The 19,206-nt window shown below is 34.7% G+C and overlaps 1 protein-coding gene across 1 annotated transcript in view; it reads left to right on the top strand.

Moving 5' to 3' along the window:
• LOC128890635 (rho GTPase-activating protein 21-like) overlaps positions 1–19,206 on the top strand; it is a 47,315-nt gene that overhangs the window by 24,175 nt on the left and 3,934 nt on the right. Inside the window, exons 4-10 of the mRNA XM_054149290.1 lie at positions 4,963–5,175; positions 6,817–6,967; positions 9,046–9,236; positions 10,471–10,697; positions 11,317–11,428; positions 14,198–14,525; positions 14,929–15,214. Coding sequence (XP_054005265.1) covers positions 4,963–5,175; positions 6,817–6,967; positions 9,046–9,236; positions 10,471–10,697; positions 11,317–11,428; positions 14,198–14,525; positions 14,929–15,214 — 1,508 coding nt within the window. The remainder of the gene's footprint in view (positions 1–4,962; positions 5,176–6,816; positions 6,968–9,045; positions 9,237–10,470; positions 10,698–11,316; positions 11,429–14,197; positions 14,526–14,928; positions 15,215–19,206) is intronic.

The following is a 19,206-nucleotide window of genomic DNA, read 5'->3' as shown; positions in this document are numbered from 1 at the left end:
TGAATTTGTATATAATTCGTAGGAAATGAATTCTCAATCGATATAATTAAGAAAACTGGTTTTCTTTTCTCATTGGCGATAGAATCTACATAATTAAAATCTCCATACAAACTTCATTTTTGTCTATAGGGAAAAAATGTTTTTCGTCATGATCTTTCATCTACTCTTCAGCCTTTTTTTTAATTTTTAAAACTTTCCATTTTCTATTTCTTCATTTATGATTTACATAATTTTTATCTTACTCATAAATGAATGTATTATATTATAGTATGTGGTAGTCATTCGGTCAAACCATTTGTCCATGAGACATAAATCGTTATACCGTATTATAACGCGAAATTAGAATGAATTTATTATAATTTTGCATCAAATTTACATTATGCAAGTTAATTTTTAGTCACATATCCATGACTAGTTTTGTATTGTATATCCTCTTTTTTTTCGAGCGAAAATGTTAATTGTAATAGAAATACAAATATAACATAATTTGGAAATTATAAGATTATATACTTCTTATCATCGAAGAGGAATAATGTAAAGAATGGTATTTTTATAATTGACACACAATAACAATTTCTTCCAAATGAATGAATTTAAATCAGTTTTATATAGAAAACATGAAATGTTTTATTGTTAATGTAAATAATTGGAATTACCTTTACGAGTTCATAAGTTAATCCATTATACATTCTCTACAAGTAGAATTATTTCAATGTGGAAATAAATTTAATACAATTTAAAATGATTGATCAGTTATTAATAATTTATTTATTGCGAATGATTATGGATTTTATCATATCATAGATCAAAAAATTCTAATTTAGTATTATTGTTATTTAATTTCTATCTTCTGTTGTTTGAATTATATTGCGTAATTGTTTTACTCGTGAAAGGTTTCTTTTTTATAAATATTTGCCGATAAGTCGTCAGCTAATATATTTTACAGATTATTTTATTTTTCAATCACGAAAAATTTAAAAGCTAACGAAGATAAACTTCTCGATATAAATAAGTAATATTGTATCGGTAACAGAATTTCGATAATATTAAAATACCTAAAATTCACTCGTGTTCTCTGTAACGTCGCAATGTAACCTAAAATTACTCGAATATTTTCCTATAATATCTGCGGAATGTTAATTGACGCCAACAGACAATATGATTTTCTTAGTCGAGAAACCTAGTCATCTCCTCTTATTTTTTTATACAAATATGCATAATATTGCATCTACGTAGGATATTTATGACAATTTCGCCCCTGCACCTGATAGAGATTCAATTTTCAAGTATGCAACAGCATTAGAAACACTATTTATTACGGGAAATTTTAAATGTAATACGTATACCATGTATACTCACGATTAATTTTTTCGATTACATTTAACGTGGAAATTTACAAACTGCGGCAGGAAATTTAAGCCCCTTGGAATGTAAATTTTCATCAGTTTTCCACTGGAAATACATAGATCGACTGTTCGTAAAAGAGAAGCGTGATTCACACTCCGTGTAAATAGCATTGATTTGATGCGGCTTCGTCTACGACAATGCCACCCTCGACTTCCTGTAAGCAATCAGTGGTAAAACTGGATGTACCATTTGGTATACACGAGTAGGAGGGTAGATTCAATATTTGATTCGTTAAGAGAAATCATTCAGCAAAATTAGACGCTCCATTTTACGTTTGTTATTCTAGTACTATATGACGTATATATGTAAAACAATTTCTCAAATTTAGACACGTAATATATTACTTATATACCGTTTTAATTTTAAGGTTAACATAGACAATTCTGATATAAATATTGTCGTAGTTCTTAGATCAAAAAAGTAAAAAAATTACGCCAAGTACATGAAAAAGTGGAGGACTCAAGGAGTTATCATTGAAAAATAGAAGATCCCCATAAAAAACTACAAGAAAATAGAAAAAGAACGTGTATTTATATAATATATATATATATATATATATATATATATATATATATATATATATATATATATAGATTCGTTCAATTTATAAATAATTATATATACCTGCAATTGTTTTTCTTACTGTAAGAAAATTTTAATGTTAATGATGAAATGAGAAAATGACTACATTTCTAAAAGCTCTACATAAAAAGTATAAATTGAAAACATTTTGCTAATATAAATATAATTAATAATGCAATAGTGTAAAAACTTTTGACACTTGACAGGTTATGAATGATGACATCTGTTTCGACTCTCGACGCTCGATGACCGGCGAGCCATGCCGAACCAAATGATTTCGAGAGTCGACGAACGACACTTGGCTTTTGCTTAACTCCTATTGGCTAAGGGTTGTCGACGGGAAAATCATTCGAAAAATACCGTTTCTGACAGATTCATGACATGATATTTCGATATCTCAGTTGTACGTGGACCGATTTTATTGATTTTGGTTTTATTCGAAAGCTTATGTGCGGTTTACATTAGACAAATGTCTTTAAGTTTAGAAAACATTGCAGACGTGTTGAGATATTCAAGAAAGAAGTTTCAGGTTAGGTTTGAATGGACCATCTTTCCTGTAAAAGATACGTGGTAGCTCCAACGCCATATATACGCGGTAACGGATAATTTTTCATATACTTGGCGCCGAGACGCTACCGCATCTCTAGATATGAAAAATGTTTCTTCTTGTATACTGGTTGTTTCGAAATATGTAGGACTTTTTTTGAAGATCAAGTCTACACAAAAACAGAAAACAAAAAGTCCTTACCAGTTCGCGATTTGGAGCTTCGTGATCGAGTTATAAGCAGATAAAATTTAATAGCGTGATTTCCGCTGCACGCTGTTCGTACGGTCGCACATATACGTAATCGTACAGGAGAAATACGCACCGATGCACATTCCCTACTTGAGAATGACCTAGAAGTCTACAATAAAGTTTAGGGTAGGTAGTATTTATTTTTGGTTTATTTAATAATAAACGTAACAAAAATAAATCTAGAGCTGAGGGACACTGCGTTTCTCAAAAGTGAAAGTTTCTTTTCCGCTGCCTTCGTAGATGGGCCTCTGACAGTATTTGTGTTCAAGAGAGCAGTGTGAAAAACATGTGGCAGACCGAAGCCGTATTTTTCTTCTACGACGTAGGCGTCGGTTTTTCTATGCGCTTTGGAAAAAGCTCTCACTCTCAGTTCGAATCTTGTAGCGAAAAGACGTCTTTCCGTGTCCTAACAATAAAGGATTTGATGTAACGTATTTAAAAACTGTGAATTTCTTCTTTTACGAATTCCATGATCCAACATTTATGAAATCACCGGAGACGGCACTCTACCATCGCATAGTGGCGGAGGCACGGGGGCAGGGGGCGCTGTTAGCGTTTGAAAGAAACCTCGGTACCCCTCCCCAAAGTGAAGGTCAAAATAATGCACGTAATTGGATTCGTTTTTTTTATAAGCTATAAGTTTGTTGTAGTAAAAATATGCAATCCCATTTAAAAAAAATACAATGACCTTGAAATCTCGGAAAGAATGACCTTGAGAGAAAAAATTCGGCTTATCACCGTATTGGCCCCTTCGAACAGAACATCTTTCCACATGATATTTCTTCTATCCTACAAAATGAGCGATATATGGTGGTGCTCAATTTAGGTGAAATACTCGATGTTGATATTGAGGTGAATTAGAATAGAGAATTTCAACTCTGAAGTTGATGAAATACTTCAAATACGATAGAGTGGATACTATCGTGCACAATCGTACATTGTAACATTTGACGTTCGAAAGAAATGTAGATCGATCAAGAGTACGCAATTTCAAAATAATTCGAAACTTACGTGGCAGTGATCACTGTAAACACTTCCCACGCGCTCTTCGCTATTCGATGTTTAAAATCGATTCATCTTGGAGAGTCATCGAAATCCTCGAAAGTCCAACGAAACCGAGAAAGATTGCCTCGCGCTTAAAAATATCGACTAGAAGTTTGATCGATGCTCGATCCTGGTTCTCCACTTGGCCACTGTTTCTCGTAGAATGTTACATCGATAGACACGTGCAGTTTACTGATAAAGCTCGTGGTGAACGTTTAGAGGGCAGCGTCTCGATGAAAGGCCAGATTTAAATAGCCCATGTACGATTGATCAATTTCAAGCGATTTCGAGGATAACGACACGTCATGAATCTCTCTCTCTCTCTCTCTCTCTCTCTCTCTCTCTCTCTCTCTCTCTTTCTCTCTCTCTTATGCGCGCGCGCTGGCTCGTCGACGTCACGTGTATCTCAATGTGACTGTGACGTCACAGATCGAAGACGCAAATAGAACAACGACGAGGGAGAGCCAATTTTAACCAAAGGATTAATTAGGATCCCGCAATTTTGCAAGATTCTCTGTCAAACCAGACGAATGAAAGCTGCGACTGTTCTTTAGAGACGTCAAACGCTCGTCACTCCCGTTGATCGTCATCTGAATGACGGAAGTAATTCGATGACACTCGTTAATCCTGTGAGTCAGTGGTTCTTGGTGCTTTAAACTAATAAAGTAGTTTAAAAGAAGATTCCTGGTCTTTTAGAGACTGTGATATGATTTAGAAAGAAAAATACCTGATACTGATATTAATACTTAATAATTGTAACAAGAATTCAATTATGTACTGCTTCTAAAGTAAAGTAATTAGGTAAGAACAATACATTTGATCTGAAATTAGCATCGGTTCGTACTATATATAAATATAAGAATTTTAAATGTTCTATTTCTGTCCCCTTTTTAAAATATATATCAAAGAATAGATATAGTAAAAAGCAAGGTAAACATAGGAAACAGTGGTCGATGATAAATATATATTAATTAAAAGTTACAAATAAAGTTATAAAACAAAGTTATAAGAAAAACGACTTAATGTTGAATGCTGAGTAACTAACAACTGTAAGATGTCATTTTATTTTTTCATTATTACAAAAGATAGAGGAAATGTTGACGTTTATATTTTGCAAAAAAATGTTTTTTCAGGGTGGCTCGTGCGAGTCTCTGTCGTCGAAAGGAGCTCTGACTGGAAGCGATTCTGGAGTCCTGGAACTCAGCGACAGCGGTGGAGGGGGCCCTCCAGGAGAATGGGACGCTGTACCAGCAGTGGTCAGACAATGCATCAGGCATTTGGAAAACACGGGACTTCGAACGTTAGGCGTATTTCGGGTGTCGCCATCGAAGAAGAGAGTGAGACAGGTATTTTGTTTGAGCCTTTCAGTATTCCTCAACGCTTAATATTATTTAAATATCGCTATATATAATTAGACTGCGGAAGTTTATGCAAATGCATATTTTTATAGGAAATAGTTAAAAGAATCGGACTTAGACAGAAATTTGTTTTGAAATTAGCGTGCTATAAAAATACATTTTTTATTTTGCATATTTTGCAGATTCATGTTTAAAAATATATGCAATAATATATTGTATATGTTATTTATCGTGGTTATGTAAAATATCTATCTCGACAAATTAGTTTCGTCTATCGCCATACTTTCGTATCATAATTGTGTAGTGTTTACATAAATACAGGCCATATGAAACCATATTTCTGTAACCTTGTGTTGCTAATCGACCGTTAGGTGTAACAGTTTGTCTTTCGAATTTGAATACTTCAGTTTAATTATCGCAGTTAATGTGATCTCTGTGAAGAAGTGAACATATTTAAGTGTCTCTTAATTTTCTAAAAATGCCAAAAGTTAGAAAAAGTAAAAAAGCATTAATGCTAAGTTGCATCAAAAACGATTCCAATTTTATTATTAATGACAACGACAATAATGATAACGATGACAGAAGCATTTATTGCAAAATTTCCAATAAAAATGTGAAGTGTGAAACAAAATCGCATTTAAACCAACACATAAATACCGGGACACATAAGAGGAAAATCGAATAAACTGGGAATTCATGTGAAACCGAGGAACATATGAATAGTATAATACATCTAAAAAGTATTCCTGGTGATTGCGGTGAAAAGATTAAAAAAAAATGTAAAAGAACTTTAGAAAAGAATGTAGGATTTTCTACGTTATCGAAAATTTCTAATATTTTAAATAACGACGGCGTTCAAGGACCAATAAGTGCGCCGGAACAATGTTGTTCTAAATTTAAATACGCACTGATTACTTCGTGTGGCGTAGAGCGATCGTTCTCCGCGTATAAATTAATTGTAACAGACAAACGCCACCAACTAAAACCATTAAATTTGGAAAAAATGCTTGTAATTTATTGTCACGCGAATTATAATATACCAGAATAATTGTGAAAAGTATTTTATATATGTGTAGATAGTGAATATTCTGTAACATACTAACATGTTACTTATTGTACTACATTTTATTCAAATTTTTCGTGCATATTTTGGATATTTTTCGTGCATATTTTGTATATGCATGTTACATATTTATCGAGCATAAACTTCCGCAGTCTAGTAATAATAAACAATATTTGCGTCTTGAAAGCGGGTTACATTAAAATAAATAAAATTCAATTTAAAAATACATCATTTAGAGTACTATGAATTTCAACCTTCAGTTTTACGTTCCCTTCGATACACAAAAGAAGAACATTCATTAATCCTAATTTTATTAATTCGTATATATCGAAAGAGACTGAATCCAAATCCTGACAATATTTTTGTATGTTAAAGAAGACATCAGCTAGTCCCTGATTATATTTTTGTATGTCTTGTAGAAGACCTAAATAAGAGGGTTTCATGTTTATTGTCCTAAGTAATAATGCACTGATTATCTGCGTCTTTAATTTAGTTTTTCATACTACAAGCATGAATGATAATTTCAAATAAAATAAATATTTTAGTTTCAATCAACACTTTTACAGTTAAGGGAAGACTTCGATTGCGGCCGTGAGACAAAAATTGGCCCCGATCAATGTCCTCATGACGTTGCAGCCCTGTTGAAAGAGTTTTTTCGGGATCTGCCAGATCCTCTACTTTGCAGGGATCTGTACCAAGCCTTCGTTCACACACAAAGTAAGATCAAACAAAATGAAAATCGTAATCTGGCAGTATAAGCTGTTTAAGTTAAGAAGATTTCGTTCGTGAGCTTGATTAACGTTTGTAGTTTAAATCGATCCCATCAAGGATTCACAGTTAATGCTAGAAAGGAATTACCAACTGTCTGTTAAACGAAGCTGATTAGTAGATAGCACTTTCTACTAAAAATATTACTTTACTAATTTTAACGCTGAATTTGCCGTGTGAAACAAGAAAAATTAAATAATGTAACGTTGATGTACAACTGACTTTTATCGCAATTTTTTTCTTTATAATCAAATTATTTAGGGAGTTATCCGTAATTAACTGCATCATACTTTGTATGACTTAAAAGTAACCCATTAATAAATGTAGTTTCATTTTCATTTTAGCAAAGTTATATTATTGTATTATATGTTTCACAGCTTAGAGAAATAAATAAACACGCATTACGTAGTTACTTTAATTTTCACTTCTCTTCGGTACAGTAAAATTAATATAAATGTTACGAAATTAGTAAATATAGTAGCTTCATTTTATAAAATAACATCTACAATTTTAAAGTAATAATTTTTTCTGTTTTTATTTCGTTATTATGTCAGTTATTTTCAGTCATTCTTACAAATTTTCTCATACAACTAATTTAGAGTGATTATGAATTCAACCCTAAATAATCGACGACTCAACGCTTACACACACGCTGCCACAGACGCGTAACTATACGCAATATTCATTGTTGAACGACGGCTATATGTATAGAAAAAAGTTGTTCAAAATGTTGATTTCTACAACATATTTAAAAATCATCGAAATCGGTGAGGATGTATCTGTTCTCTATAATTAACCCCACCACGACCTGTCAAGTGATTGTTTCCAAACTTTTCTATACAGTTTTTATGTATTAGGTTGTTCCGAAAGTTTCTTTCGAGAATTGCACTCAATTATTTTATGTGGTCGTGTTTATATAAATAGACAATCTAATTTCATAGATATTCATGTTGTAACAATAATGGAGCAAAATGAATCGTGCACAATTCAGTAATGTAACATAAAACATAAAATATTGTGCATGTATTACTTATTAATAAAGCAAAAGAAACTTTTGGGACAACCTAATACAATATATGTTCAGGATAAAACGGGATGTCGAAGTAAATGTACACACTTGATTTACGTCAAGAAACCGAACTATATTATTCGAGAGTTCAAATCGAAATATCCGAAGACTTGCAACATGGGAATCTCATCCGAATGAGAATTCCCTTATCGGACGACTGTTCCGCTCAGAATTAAATTCGTGTCGCCAGTGACGACCGACGACACCTCGCAATGCCCCTTGCCCGTCTTCGTTGCCACCCCTAGGCGCCTAAGGGGCGTCCGACTGGGGCCCGATCTTAGGAACAAGGCCCAATCAGGCCGCTTTTCGTCCCACGCTCACCCCCGTCACGGTGTCTTCCCCACGGCCTCGGAACTAGGGGTAGGTGGTCGCCTGGTGACTCACGGAAGGCCCAACGCGCTCGTGGGTTTTTCCGAATTTATGGTATGGCCGGCCGCCGAGCCTCGGAACCATGCGGAATTCTAAAGACCTCGAAACGGTCACATCTGGCTTGATATTGACGGCAATCAGCTACAACCGAAAGCGACATATTTCGCGAGTATGTCATGAACTATTGTTGGCCCTCCGTTCAGTTCTCCGCGTTGCTCGAGGAAGAATATTAACGACTTAACGGCACACGATTACAAAGGAGCCTAAATTCTGCCGACACTTGAATTCTATCCGGAACAATATATACATTATTACATATATACAATTCATTTATATATTATTGAATTCAGTGCTAGGTAAAACATTTTTGCATTTAATTGAAAAAAATGTTTTCAAGACCAGTCATTGATTGATCGCGATAGAAATAGGTACAAGTAAAATGTCGGTAGGTTTAGTGTTAATACCAAGTGTAACATATTTGGTTGATCACGCTGTGAATGAGAAAATTCGATACTGTAGTTGAATAGCTTTTCTCTCTCGACTTTGACGGACGAGCCAGTTTGCACTTAAAGAGCCCCGTTTCTCTCAGAGATCCGGAACAGGCGACTTCAGCAAGAAGCTCTTCAGCATCTCATTCAGCTGCTGCCCACGCCGAACCGCGAGACTCTCTGGGCACTTTTGAACTTTCTCAGTGTGGTGGCGGCGAACAGCGACGATCAGAAGACCGAAGCTGGTGACTGGGTGCCCGGGAATAAAATGGACTCGACTAACTTGGCGACAGTAAGTACCTTCTCGATTGAGTGTCGCGAAATTAATCGGAACTTTCAACTTTGTCCCCTTGTCTGCTGTGAGATTTTAATTAAGAGTCTCCCTAAGCAGTTCGTACAAGAATAAAATGTTTTAAAGCTTCTAGACGTCATTCGATCCACCTTATTTGTTGCAGTTGTTCGCTGAAGTTTCTTATGTAGGCTTCCAATGGAAGTATAGAATCCTATGAAGTTGAATTTTTATTGGCATCTTTATTTGTGCAACAAATAATAGAATTAAATGCATATTAAATCTTTTGGTTGTAGACTTTGTAGGGTGGAGTATTATCATTATTGTAGCATTCTAGCTCATAAAAATAGTAGTAAATACTTAAATATAATTACGGAAGAACTTGTAAAGAGTGGATTTAATTTTCTGGGTAATACATGCACACAGTCAGAGCTGGGTAAAATACGTATTTTAAATAGTAAATAGTAAATAAATGTTTCTTTAAAAATAAAATATTTTATTTCGGAACATGCAAGTATTTTTTGAAATGAAATATTTTATTTGTCATAAGAAATTTTTAAGATAATATTTCAAATAATATTTTATTTGAAAATCACTGAAAATTTTTGTACCAAAGTTCGGAATATTTTATTTTACTAAATTATAGTGTAAACAAAATATATGTATATATCGAATTGAGTAACTTTTCCTTTTTCGAAGTTAGATAAAAAATATATTTATTTTGGTAATCTAAAACGAACGAAGTACTTTTCCTCTGCATTATAAACATACATTCAATGTAGTTCTTCAATGAATACTTCTGTTAAGAATCTTCAATAAGAATCTTCATAAAATGAATGATGAAAAGAGATATTCTTCAATCGCAAGAAATCATAATATTTGCAAGAAATAGTTTCTCCATCTGTGTATCATACATACGCAGTTTATTTTCAAATTAAGAACTATGGAAAGTATTATATTTTATACTTTATGTTATTAAAATGAAACATATTTTATTTGATATGTTAGATTATCAAAATAAAATATTTTATTTACTGAAATTTTATATTCCATTTGAAATACTATTTTATTTGAATTATGAAGAATCTATTATTTGAAATAGTATTTAAAATATTTATTCTACAAATATTACCCACCTCTGCACACAGTACAATTCTTATAACGGTACTTCTTGGTAAAACTGATCACAGTTATTGAACAGTTTATTTAATGAAATATTCCTTATCATTCTGCCCAGGTATTCGCACCAAACATCCTCCATTGCGTGAAACCTGGACAAAGGTCTGAGGTGTCCGTTGAGAGGGCGGAAGAGAGAATAGACGTAATAAACGTGGTGAGAGCACTTCTGGAACACACAGCAACGTTGTTCATGGTTCCAGCCGCCCTTTTGGATGAAGTGTACTTGCACATGATGGACACGCATCCAGCCGAATTGGATCTCGCTCTCTCTCGTCGTGCCGACGAGTGAGTCTTTTATTAGTATCCTCTTTCAATATAAACTTGAGCTTTGTCTTTTAAGTCTTTTAAGCTTTGAAAATATAGTGTTATTTTCCAACAGCTTTCTCTCTTAATTCGTCAGACGTTTAATTTTAAAGTATACAGGGTGTCGCGCTTAAACTAGCCCATCTGAATATCTCTTATTTTACATGGAATATGAATGGTACGGCCGGACCCATACGCTGAACTAGCATAACGTAATAATAAGTTGAAACGTAAACTTGGTCAACAAATAATTGTCAAATGACAACGGGTTAAGGTAATTTAATTTCTGAGAAATTCAAGAAAGTGATTACACGCATGACGAAATATTTATAGTAGTACGCGAAGGAAGCAATTCCACTGTTCTTTTTCCTAGTCTCCCTATTCCTTACTTTATTCTTACTAAGAAAGTTCGGTAAGCTTCTGAGCAGTTTGACTTGATCGTGAGCATATTTTTTTCTCCAAAAATCGTCGAATTCTCTTCCTTCTGTTTTCTTTAAATCAGCGCGATTTTTTAATCCAATTCAAACTGTTCCTCTCCCACGAATCACTTAGAGTAGCAATGAAATCTGTTGACAGCGAGTTTTGTGTGTTTTTCTTATAGGCAGTGCGGAGACGAGGGGGACCCGTGTAGCGAAGCTGAAACCTTTTCGATTGAGGAGACCCTGACTACATCGACTACGACCACAACAGGGACGACGACGTCAACGAGAAAGGTAGGAAATTCATAAATATTCAGAATATAAAAAGAGTATAATATAGAATACACTGGATTAAGTAGAAAGTTCATCCCGCTTTCGTTGGTTAAATAAAAAATATGATTAATTTTTGTCAATGTAATTTTATTCATTCAAGTATTATCCATTGTTTTTTTATGGCGCTTGATGTTAGAATGATGTTCGAATTCCGCGCCTTCTTCTACTTCCTGTATCTGTTGCGATGTGAACGCTACATGCACCGTTGTGCCGTTTAGTATGTACCGTATATATACTTTTGTATATCCTATTATCCTTTAAATATATATTTGTTTAATGTTCGTTTACCACGATTCCCTGGTAAAACCCTCAACACTTGACCAACTTAACTTCATTATTCCTTTTAGAACTTGTCAAATTTTTAGATAAAAAAATGTTTCAAGTGAATTTTGTAATCTTCTTAGATTGTAAAATTTTTGGAACTTGGAAGGGTTTGCAACATGGAAGGATCCTGTCAAATATCGCAATTCGTAGATGACATTGTTGTCTACTGTAGCTCTTCTACCGTTAACGATAGCAAAAAATTGCTCCAGCAAACTATCACCTCGAAAAACAGTGTTTATTCACTTCAATAATAGACGCATTCTGCCTGGTAAAACCGAAATTGTAATAGAAAACTGTGTTATTAAAACTGCAAAACAGTCAAATTTCTAGGAATCAATTTTGACTTTGACATGAACTTTAAAGTTCACATAAATAATGTGAAGAAAAAATGTTTCAGGCTTCTAAATATCATGAAATTTCTTTCTGGCGTTTCTTGCGGTGCTTCACCCAAGACCTTGATGTTAATATACAAGATGCCCCAGGAATCCTGCAAGAACCGGAAATTTACTTTACACATTGCAGTTTACACTTTGCACTTTGCACTTTGCACCTTTTATATTAAAGATCTTATTACAAGTTCCCAGCCATTAGCTCGATATTACTTCTTTCATGCCTTATAACAGTAGATGCCTTAAAACTAACCAATCCAAACTCCAATACCAAGCTACGTGCCTTAAAATTAACCAAACCAAACTAAGGCACCCACAAGCAATACTAAGCTACGATAAGTAAGGGAAACTACACTACGCAAAAATTGGAAGGACGCGAGACGCGGACGCGCGATCGCGAGATTCATATCGATCGAAGGATCGTCGAAGAGTGATGTCTCACCTATCGCATACCTGTGTTGGTCGAGGGTCGCTGCTCGCTCGTGCTTCTCGAAGTAGAGAAGAGGAAGGGCGAACAACAACCCCGTGATGCTCAATTCGAAGGCTCGTTGAATCCATCGAGAAAATAATTCGTGAAACATTAATATCACAGCAAAATCATATTCTCCATCATTGTTTAAATAATAAATCTTCTTAATAATTAATTTAACTATTGTCAGAAATTAATATTTAGTTGGTTCAATCAATAGATATTAGAATATTGACAAATTTCTCACAATTAATGTCTCGAATGAATACTTATTCTGAATCGTTATTGTTATTAATGTTTAATCGAACGCTGAATGATACTATATGTATCATAAATGTTTAATTATGTCGGAGATATTAAGTTTTAATTGTTCCAATCCATAGATATTAAAATATAGACAAATTTCTCACGATTACTTATTTAAATTTTATTCTCAATTTTGCATGTTCGGAAATACAGTGGGTGTAGAATGTATTCGTACACCGATCAATTTCCCAAAAAACTTTTGTGTAAAATTGTAGTTTATTAACTTCCTTTTTTATAATCAATGATATTTTACATATTCTCGGAAGTGTCTAAGATAGATATAGTCCAAACAACATTTACTAGTTGATATAATTTGTGAAATTAACAAAAAAATGCGAAAAGTGGATAAAAGTATAGAAGGATTAAGCATTTGTACGATTCTTATGACGAACTATTTACAGTAGAGTTTTTAACGTAAACACATTAGTTTATTACTTCGTACGAATTAGAAAACATCATATTTTCAGTAAAGTACTTTTAAACAGTTGTGCGAATATTTATTGTTTCAACATTTCTATCGATTAATTGTTTTTTTCTTGTTAATTTCGCAACCTACATAAATAACTATTTTTTATGTAATCTATCTATTCTAGAGATTTCCGAGAATATGTAGAATGTCATTGTTTATAAAAAATAAATTAATACATTACAATTTTACATAGTTTTTTTGGAAATTGATTGGTGTACGAATACTTTCTACACCCACTGTATTACATTCTCGAAGAACATTGGTGTAATAATCTGAAACTTTAAAATGCATTAAATATGTACATCTCCGAATTAATTGAATATTTACAATGCATATAGAAACATTCAGTTTTCGATTAAATATTAATAAGAATCACGGTTTAGAACAAGTATTCATCAAACACAGTAATCGTGAGAAATTTTTATATATCTGGTATCTGGAATAACTAAAAATTAATTTCTGATAATAGTTACATTAATTAGTAACGATATTTGTTCAAGCAATGACCGAGAATATGACTTTGCTGTAAGGATGATTGACCATGTAATGAATAACCCCCAAGATACTGAAAGAATTAATATGTTTACCGCTGTTACACCGTCAAATATATTTTGTTATTAAGATGGAAACCCCTTTATTTTATAAAAATATTCGCGACATGTTACTCAAAATGTGTTTGTATAAAACATATGTGAATGTATAATTCACATTTTTTTCTCATAATAGCATTGCGCTACTGTGAGTAAATGAAAGGTGAAATTACCATGTTCTAGGTGTGGACGAGAGAGCAGTGTCTACACCAAACAGCTGGCATAGGTGGAGACATAGGTCCAAGGCCGCGACGGTCAAAGAGGCCCGGAAGTCGCAGAAAGGAGGAAGGCAGAAGTAACAGCGTGGATAGTGGTTCTAGCGAGGATCCAGCAGATCCTCGAAGGAGATCCTCGCCCATGGTAATCACCGCTAGTCTCACCATACCAATGTCCGGTCCGTTCACGTTGAACCTCGACGATCCGGACATTCCTTACATCGAAGAAACACCCAAGCAACCCAGCGCCCCGCCAAGAAGACAGAGGCAGCGTTCGATTTCTGGTTGTAGCGAAGGTAGGTCTCCTTTCTAAATCTCGGGATATTGTGAATAAATGTAGAATAATTATAAAATCAATGTTATTTTTGTTTTTCATATTAGCAATTGGTAGAGGTGCAGTGTAATAACATAATTAAACGGAATCACTTCCAATTATTTTCTTTCTCTTTCCTCTGTAGCGAATTGAAAGAAAAGTTTTAGTAATCGTTCGGCTATTTTAATTGAAAGTACATACGAGTACCTCCAATTGGAAGATAATGTTTAAATGTCCACCACAGGATATTTTAATTATTAAAAAATAAAATCCTAAAGCCACTGTTGAAAAGTCCTTTGTAATATATCACTTAGACAGTACGAATGTCCAAGATAAAGGCCATTAATAATAAAAACGGTAATGATGAAGTAACGTTCTGTTACAAGGTGGTAGGCATGGAAGCGACAGCGCGGTGGGTTCTTCCGCTACTTTGTCAGGGGACCAGGCACCTAGTTCGCCACCTTCGTGGGCATCCTCGCCCCCAGCGAGTCCTGACAGCGCCGTGACCGCGGTTTCGTATATACCTGACCAGCAAGCAGTTCTCCAAAGGGTTTCATTTACAACTTCGAGCGAGGTGCGTCAAGTGAGCAGGTCAAACAATCAGGAGACGTCAAGGAGCGCCGCGGCGCCCTACACGCCTAGCATCACCAGCATCGGTGGCGCGGTTCTCAGGTGAGAATCCTTGCCTTCTAAACTATGCGTGCTTCCTTGGAAGATTGATAGGAATTGGGTAAAGGGTTATCGAATCGGTGCTAGCGTCCTGGTATTCGAGAGAACATTGCAGATGGTTCGTCGACTCCGTTCAATGTAACACAACGTACCCAAGCGTACGTTCACCCGGTTATTAGGGTGACGGGTCGATCGATAAGCTTGATCTAATGTCAAGTCGTCTATGATCATTCCACTTACTTCATTATTCTTGCTTTCGAAAGCTCTCTTGCATTTTTCTTTCGTCGCTCTTTTAAACAGAGAAATCACAGGTGGGAAGTTTCAAGTGTCTTTCAGGATATTTTAAAAAAAAGAAAAAGAATATACAGGGTGTCTATGTATAAGTTCGGATATACACAGGGTGTCAATTCTTCAACAAATTTCCAACAAAAAATTACTCTTAGACATTTACTTTGTGTCGCCTTATTCTCGAGAATTTTCACTTTTAATATTTTTTCTGTGTTTTCCACTTGAGAATCTTTCAACGGCCATAACTCCACCAAATTACGGTGGAAACTTAAAACTAAGTATACCATTCGAAAGAGAGTTGAATTTCCCATTTCCATGATGCAAAATCTAAAGTTATTACGTAGATTTAACAAGTGAAAAATTAGGTCAAACTTTACATTGTGAAACTTTCAAAATATTTGATTTTTTCTCTATCCGTTTTTCGGCTTTAAAGACATAGTGTTTTGGCGGGCACTCTTCTGGAAAAACTTCCTCGATGTTTTAGCTTTGGAATGGTATTGTCAAAAAAATTCTACGATAGTATTTTACGGAGAAAATGACGTTTAAATGCAAAAAAGCGTTCAAAATGCCCGCCTCGTAAATAAAAACTTATCGGTTCTCCTGCGCCGAAATCATCGATTTTTTGCTTTGTAAAATCGATCGTGTTCCGATCTCCATATCATTTATCGGTACACCGAGGTTAATTTTGATTAAATAGTCTCTAAACACGAAAATTCTATGGATACGTGTTCAAAAACAATTATTATTCACCTCGCACTCAGGCTCTACACACGGCTGAGAGGGACTTGAGGTTTCAAAAAATCAGTTTTTTTCCTAATTAGAGAGGCTCGGGAGTATCACTAAAAAATACATCGAACCCGATGTCAAATTAATTTTAAAGTGACAAGTCGATTTTCGTTGAAAAATATCGATTTTTACCTAAAAACGTTCGCTTTTCTGCATTCAAATGTCATTTTCTCCCTAAAATACCACCGTAGAATTTTTTTTGACAAAACCATTCAAAAGCTGAGACTTCGAGAAAGTTTTTCCCGAAAAGTGCCTGCCAAACAACTATGTATTTAAAACCGAAAGACGAATACAGAAAAAGTCAAATTTTTTGAAATTTTCACAATGTAAAGTTTGACCTAATTTTTCACTTGTTAAACCTAGGTAATAACTTTAGATTTTATATCAGAGAGTTGGAAAATTTAATGCTCTTTCGAATGGTATACTTAGTTTTAAGTTTACACTGTAATTTGGTGGAGTTATGGCCGTTTAAAGGTTGTCAAATCGAAAACACAGAAAAAAACTTTTCTGTTTAATATCGAGAATATTTAAGATACATTTTAAAGTACATTTGATCATTTTTACAATTCATTTCACACAGAAATTTTTTTTAAATATCGCGTTTCTTTCGAAAATACATTTCTCCAATCTGAGGAAATGATAACTCAAAGACTAATTGACCGATCGTTTTCTAACTTTACATACGTTTACATTATTTAAGTGCCTTGAATGTACAACTGAAAATTGTAATGAAATTATTTCGTGTTTTTTATTGCAAAAAGCTGCAGAAAAAGTGATAAACATTGATACTTTCTCTTTAAATACATGTCACAAATTCAACTCTTCAGTTTAGTTGATATTCTTAGAAAAAATGGTAACAATGCAAGAAAATAGTTTCGTTGGTTTCAAATAACTATTGTGATCTCTAGAAGTTCGACCGCTAACAGACTCGTACGAAAACTTGCTATATCTCACAGATTTCTGTGTTAAAAACATACCTAAAATATCCTCAAGAAAACATTAATTAACATTTTTTCTGTAAAAAAAATTACAAAAAATACTTGATATTTGACCTTCTAACGTGCCCCCCCCCCCTCCCCTCCTCCAAATAACTTTTCGAACATAAATAGAGTCGAAGTTCGTATGCTTTGTAGTTCCGGATATAAAAATTCAATTAGGCAGACAGTCTTCGTAAGAAACATACCATCTTTGAGGGATTCTATTTTTTAAACAATTTTAAAAACAACAAAGTAATGATTTTAGAATCCACTATTTTCATATTTCGTATATTGCAACATATTTCAGTTTGAATAAGATCTTCGCAATCGAACACAAAAATAATGAGTCTGGAGTGGAATGGTTCACATAAATTGTTTAGACAGTCTTCTATACTTTTATTTCTTCGTTCTTATTATTCGCAGAAATTTCGGTTCTCTTGCATTTTATAACACATTGTGATTTTATAGAAGTTTGGAATTCCGTGAACATTGTGTAACAATGCTTCTAAAACTTCTTAGAACCATAACTATCACTTACTACATCTTGTCTACTGTATAGTCGCAGAAGCTACTAATCTCAGCATTAACTGTATAAAGTACATGTTCCAATTATCGACACGTTTATTGGAAGTCATCACCTTGAACAATAATATACAATTCTGGGTATCATCATTAGGTTATACACTAGCGGACAAGCAAACCGGAATGATTTTTCAAATGCTCATAACTATGAAAGTTTTCAACCGATTTCGGTGAAACTTCGTGAGGAATAGTCTTCAAGTGTCTTCTGGGTGTGTGCAAAGTTGCATTGGCGAGAGTTGATGTGAAGGGGTTAATTCACCCCCCTAAAGGGGAGGGTGTAAAAAAAACGCCTCTTTGAAACAGGCCAGGGATGACGGAAGGGGTTGAAAAATTCAAAAAAACCTTTGGGGCGACTCTTCTTGATGGCCTCTACAGAATGCACCCCTTAAAATCCTTCTCGGACAAATCCACCCCCACAACCTCCCACCTACCCTAAAATCCACAATTTTTCCCCTGATCCAGAAAATGCTATCATTCATACCGTGCACCCCATAGACACCCATTGGGGGGGGGGTGGGGGTGGAACAGGTCGCAAATTTTCAACCCCCTTCGTAAGGGAACACTTCCACACATCGGAGGGTGATAAAATTCACCATGTTTGTTCTCGATACGTTATGGATGAATGCCGAAAAGGTCCCGTTTCGAAAACTGCCCACGGAGCTGAAGAGAGGGAGGCAGAGGTAGGGGTGGTCCATCCCCAAGTGTAAGAGTTGGAACGATGTTTCGTTGCGTGGAACACATGTGGTACGGTCCAAGGCATTGGGGCGACACAGTTTTGATGTCTTTTTTTCGCGTGAATAGCAATAAAATTCGAAAATGTCGTTTTTTTGGGAAAACCCACCCCCAACTTCAGGTCCATCTGCAGGATGTAAGTGGGTCGGACGGAGTCGGCATGCAGAAGCGCCTGGCGGTTAAGCAATCTGCCATTCTCATTCTCGTTTCGTGGTACCGCTTGGGCAGTAGGAGCGCGGTACGATCGTGTGAGAAACGTCTAAGCAGGGAAAGCGGGAGAATGGCAGATTGCCTAACCGCCTCCCGATGTTTCACCGAAATCGGTTGCAAACTCTCATAGTTATGAGCATTTGAAAAATCGTTCCGGTTTGCTTGTCCGCTAGTGTATAATAGTATAAGAAAGTAGAGTATTGTATGAACTCGATTGCGAATTTCAGAGTTCATAACCATATGTTGATGTCTTCTAAAGAATGTTCAGTAATTAAAAAACTAAAACACCATGAAACTTTCCAGAAGTGTAGTTCAAGTAATTATGTATTCATACACTCATACTATGTGACAAAATTATGTGTTTCCATACTATCATGAATTTCTGCAAAATAGTAACAGGTATAAAAGAAGTTTAATTCA

Source organism: Hylaeus anthracinus, unplaced genomic scaffold (genome assembly GCF_026225885.1).
Source record: "Hylaeus anthracinus isolate JK02 unplaced genomic scaffold, UHH_iyHylAnth1.0_haploid 12001, whole genome shotgun sequence".
In the NCBI taxonomy this organism is placed as follows: Eukaryota; Metazoa; Arthropoda; class Insecta; order Hymenoptera; family Colletidae; genus Hylaeus; species Hylaeus anthracinus.
The sequence above is the reverse complement of the archived record's forward strand: the minus strand, read 5'-3'. Positions and strand labels throughout refer to the sequence as shown.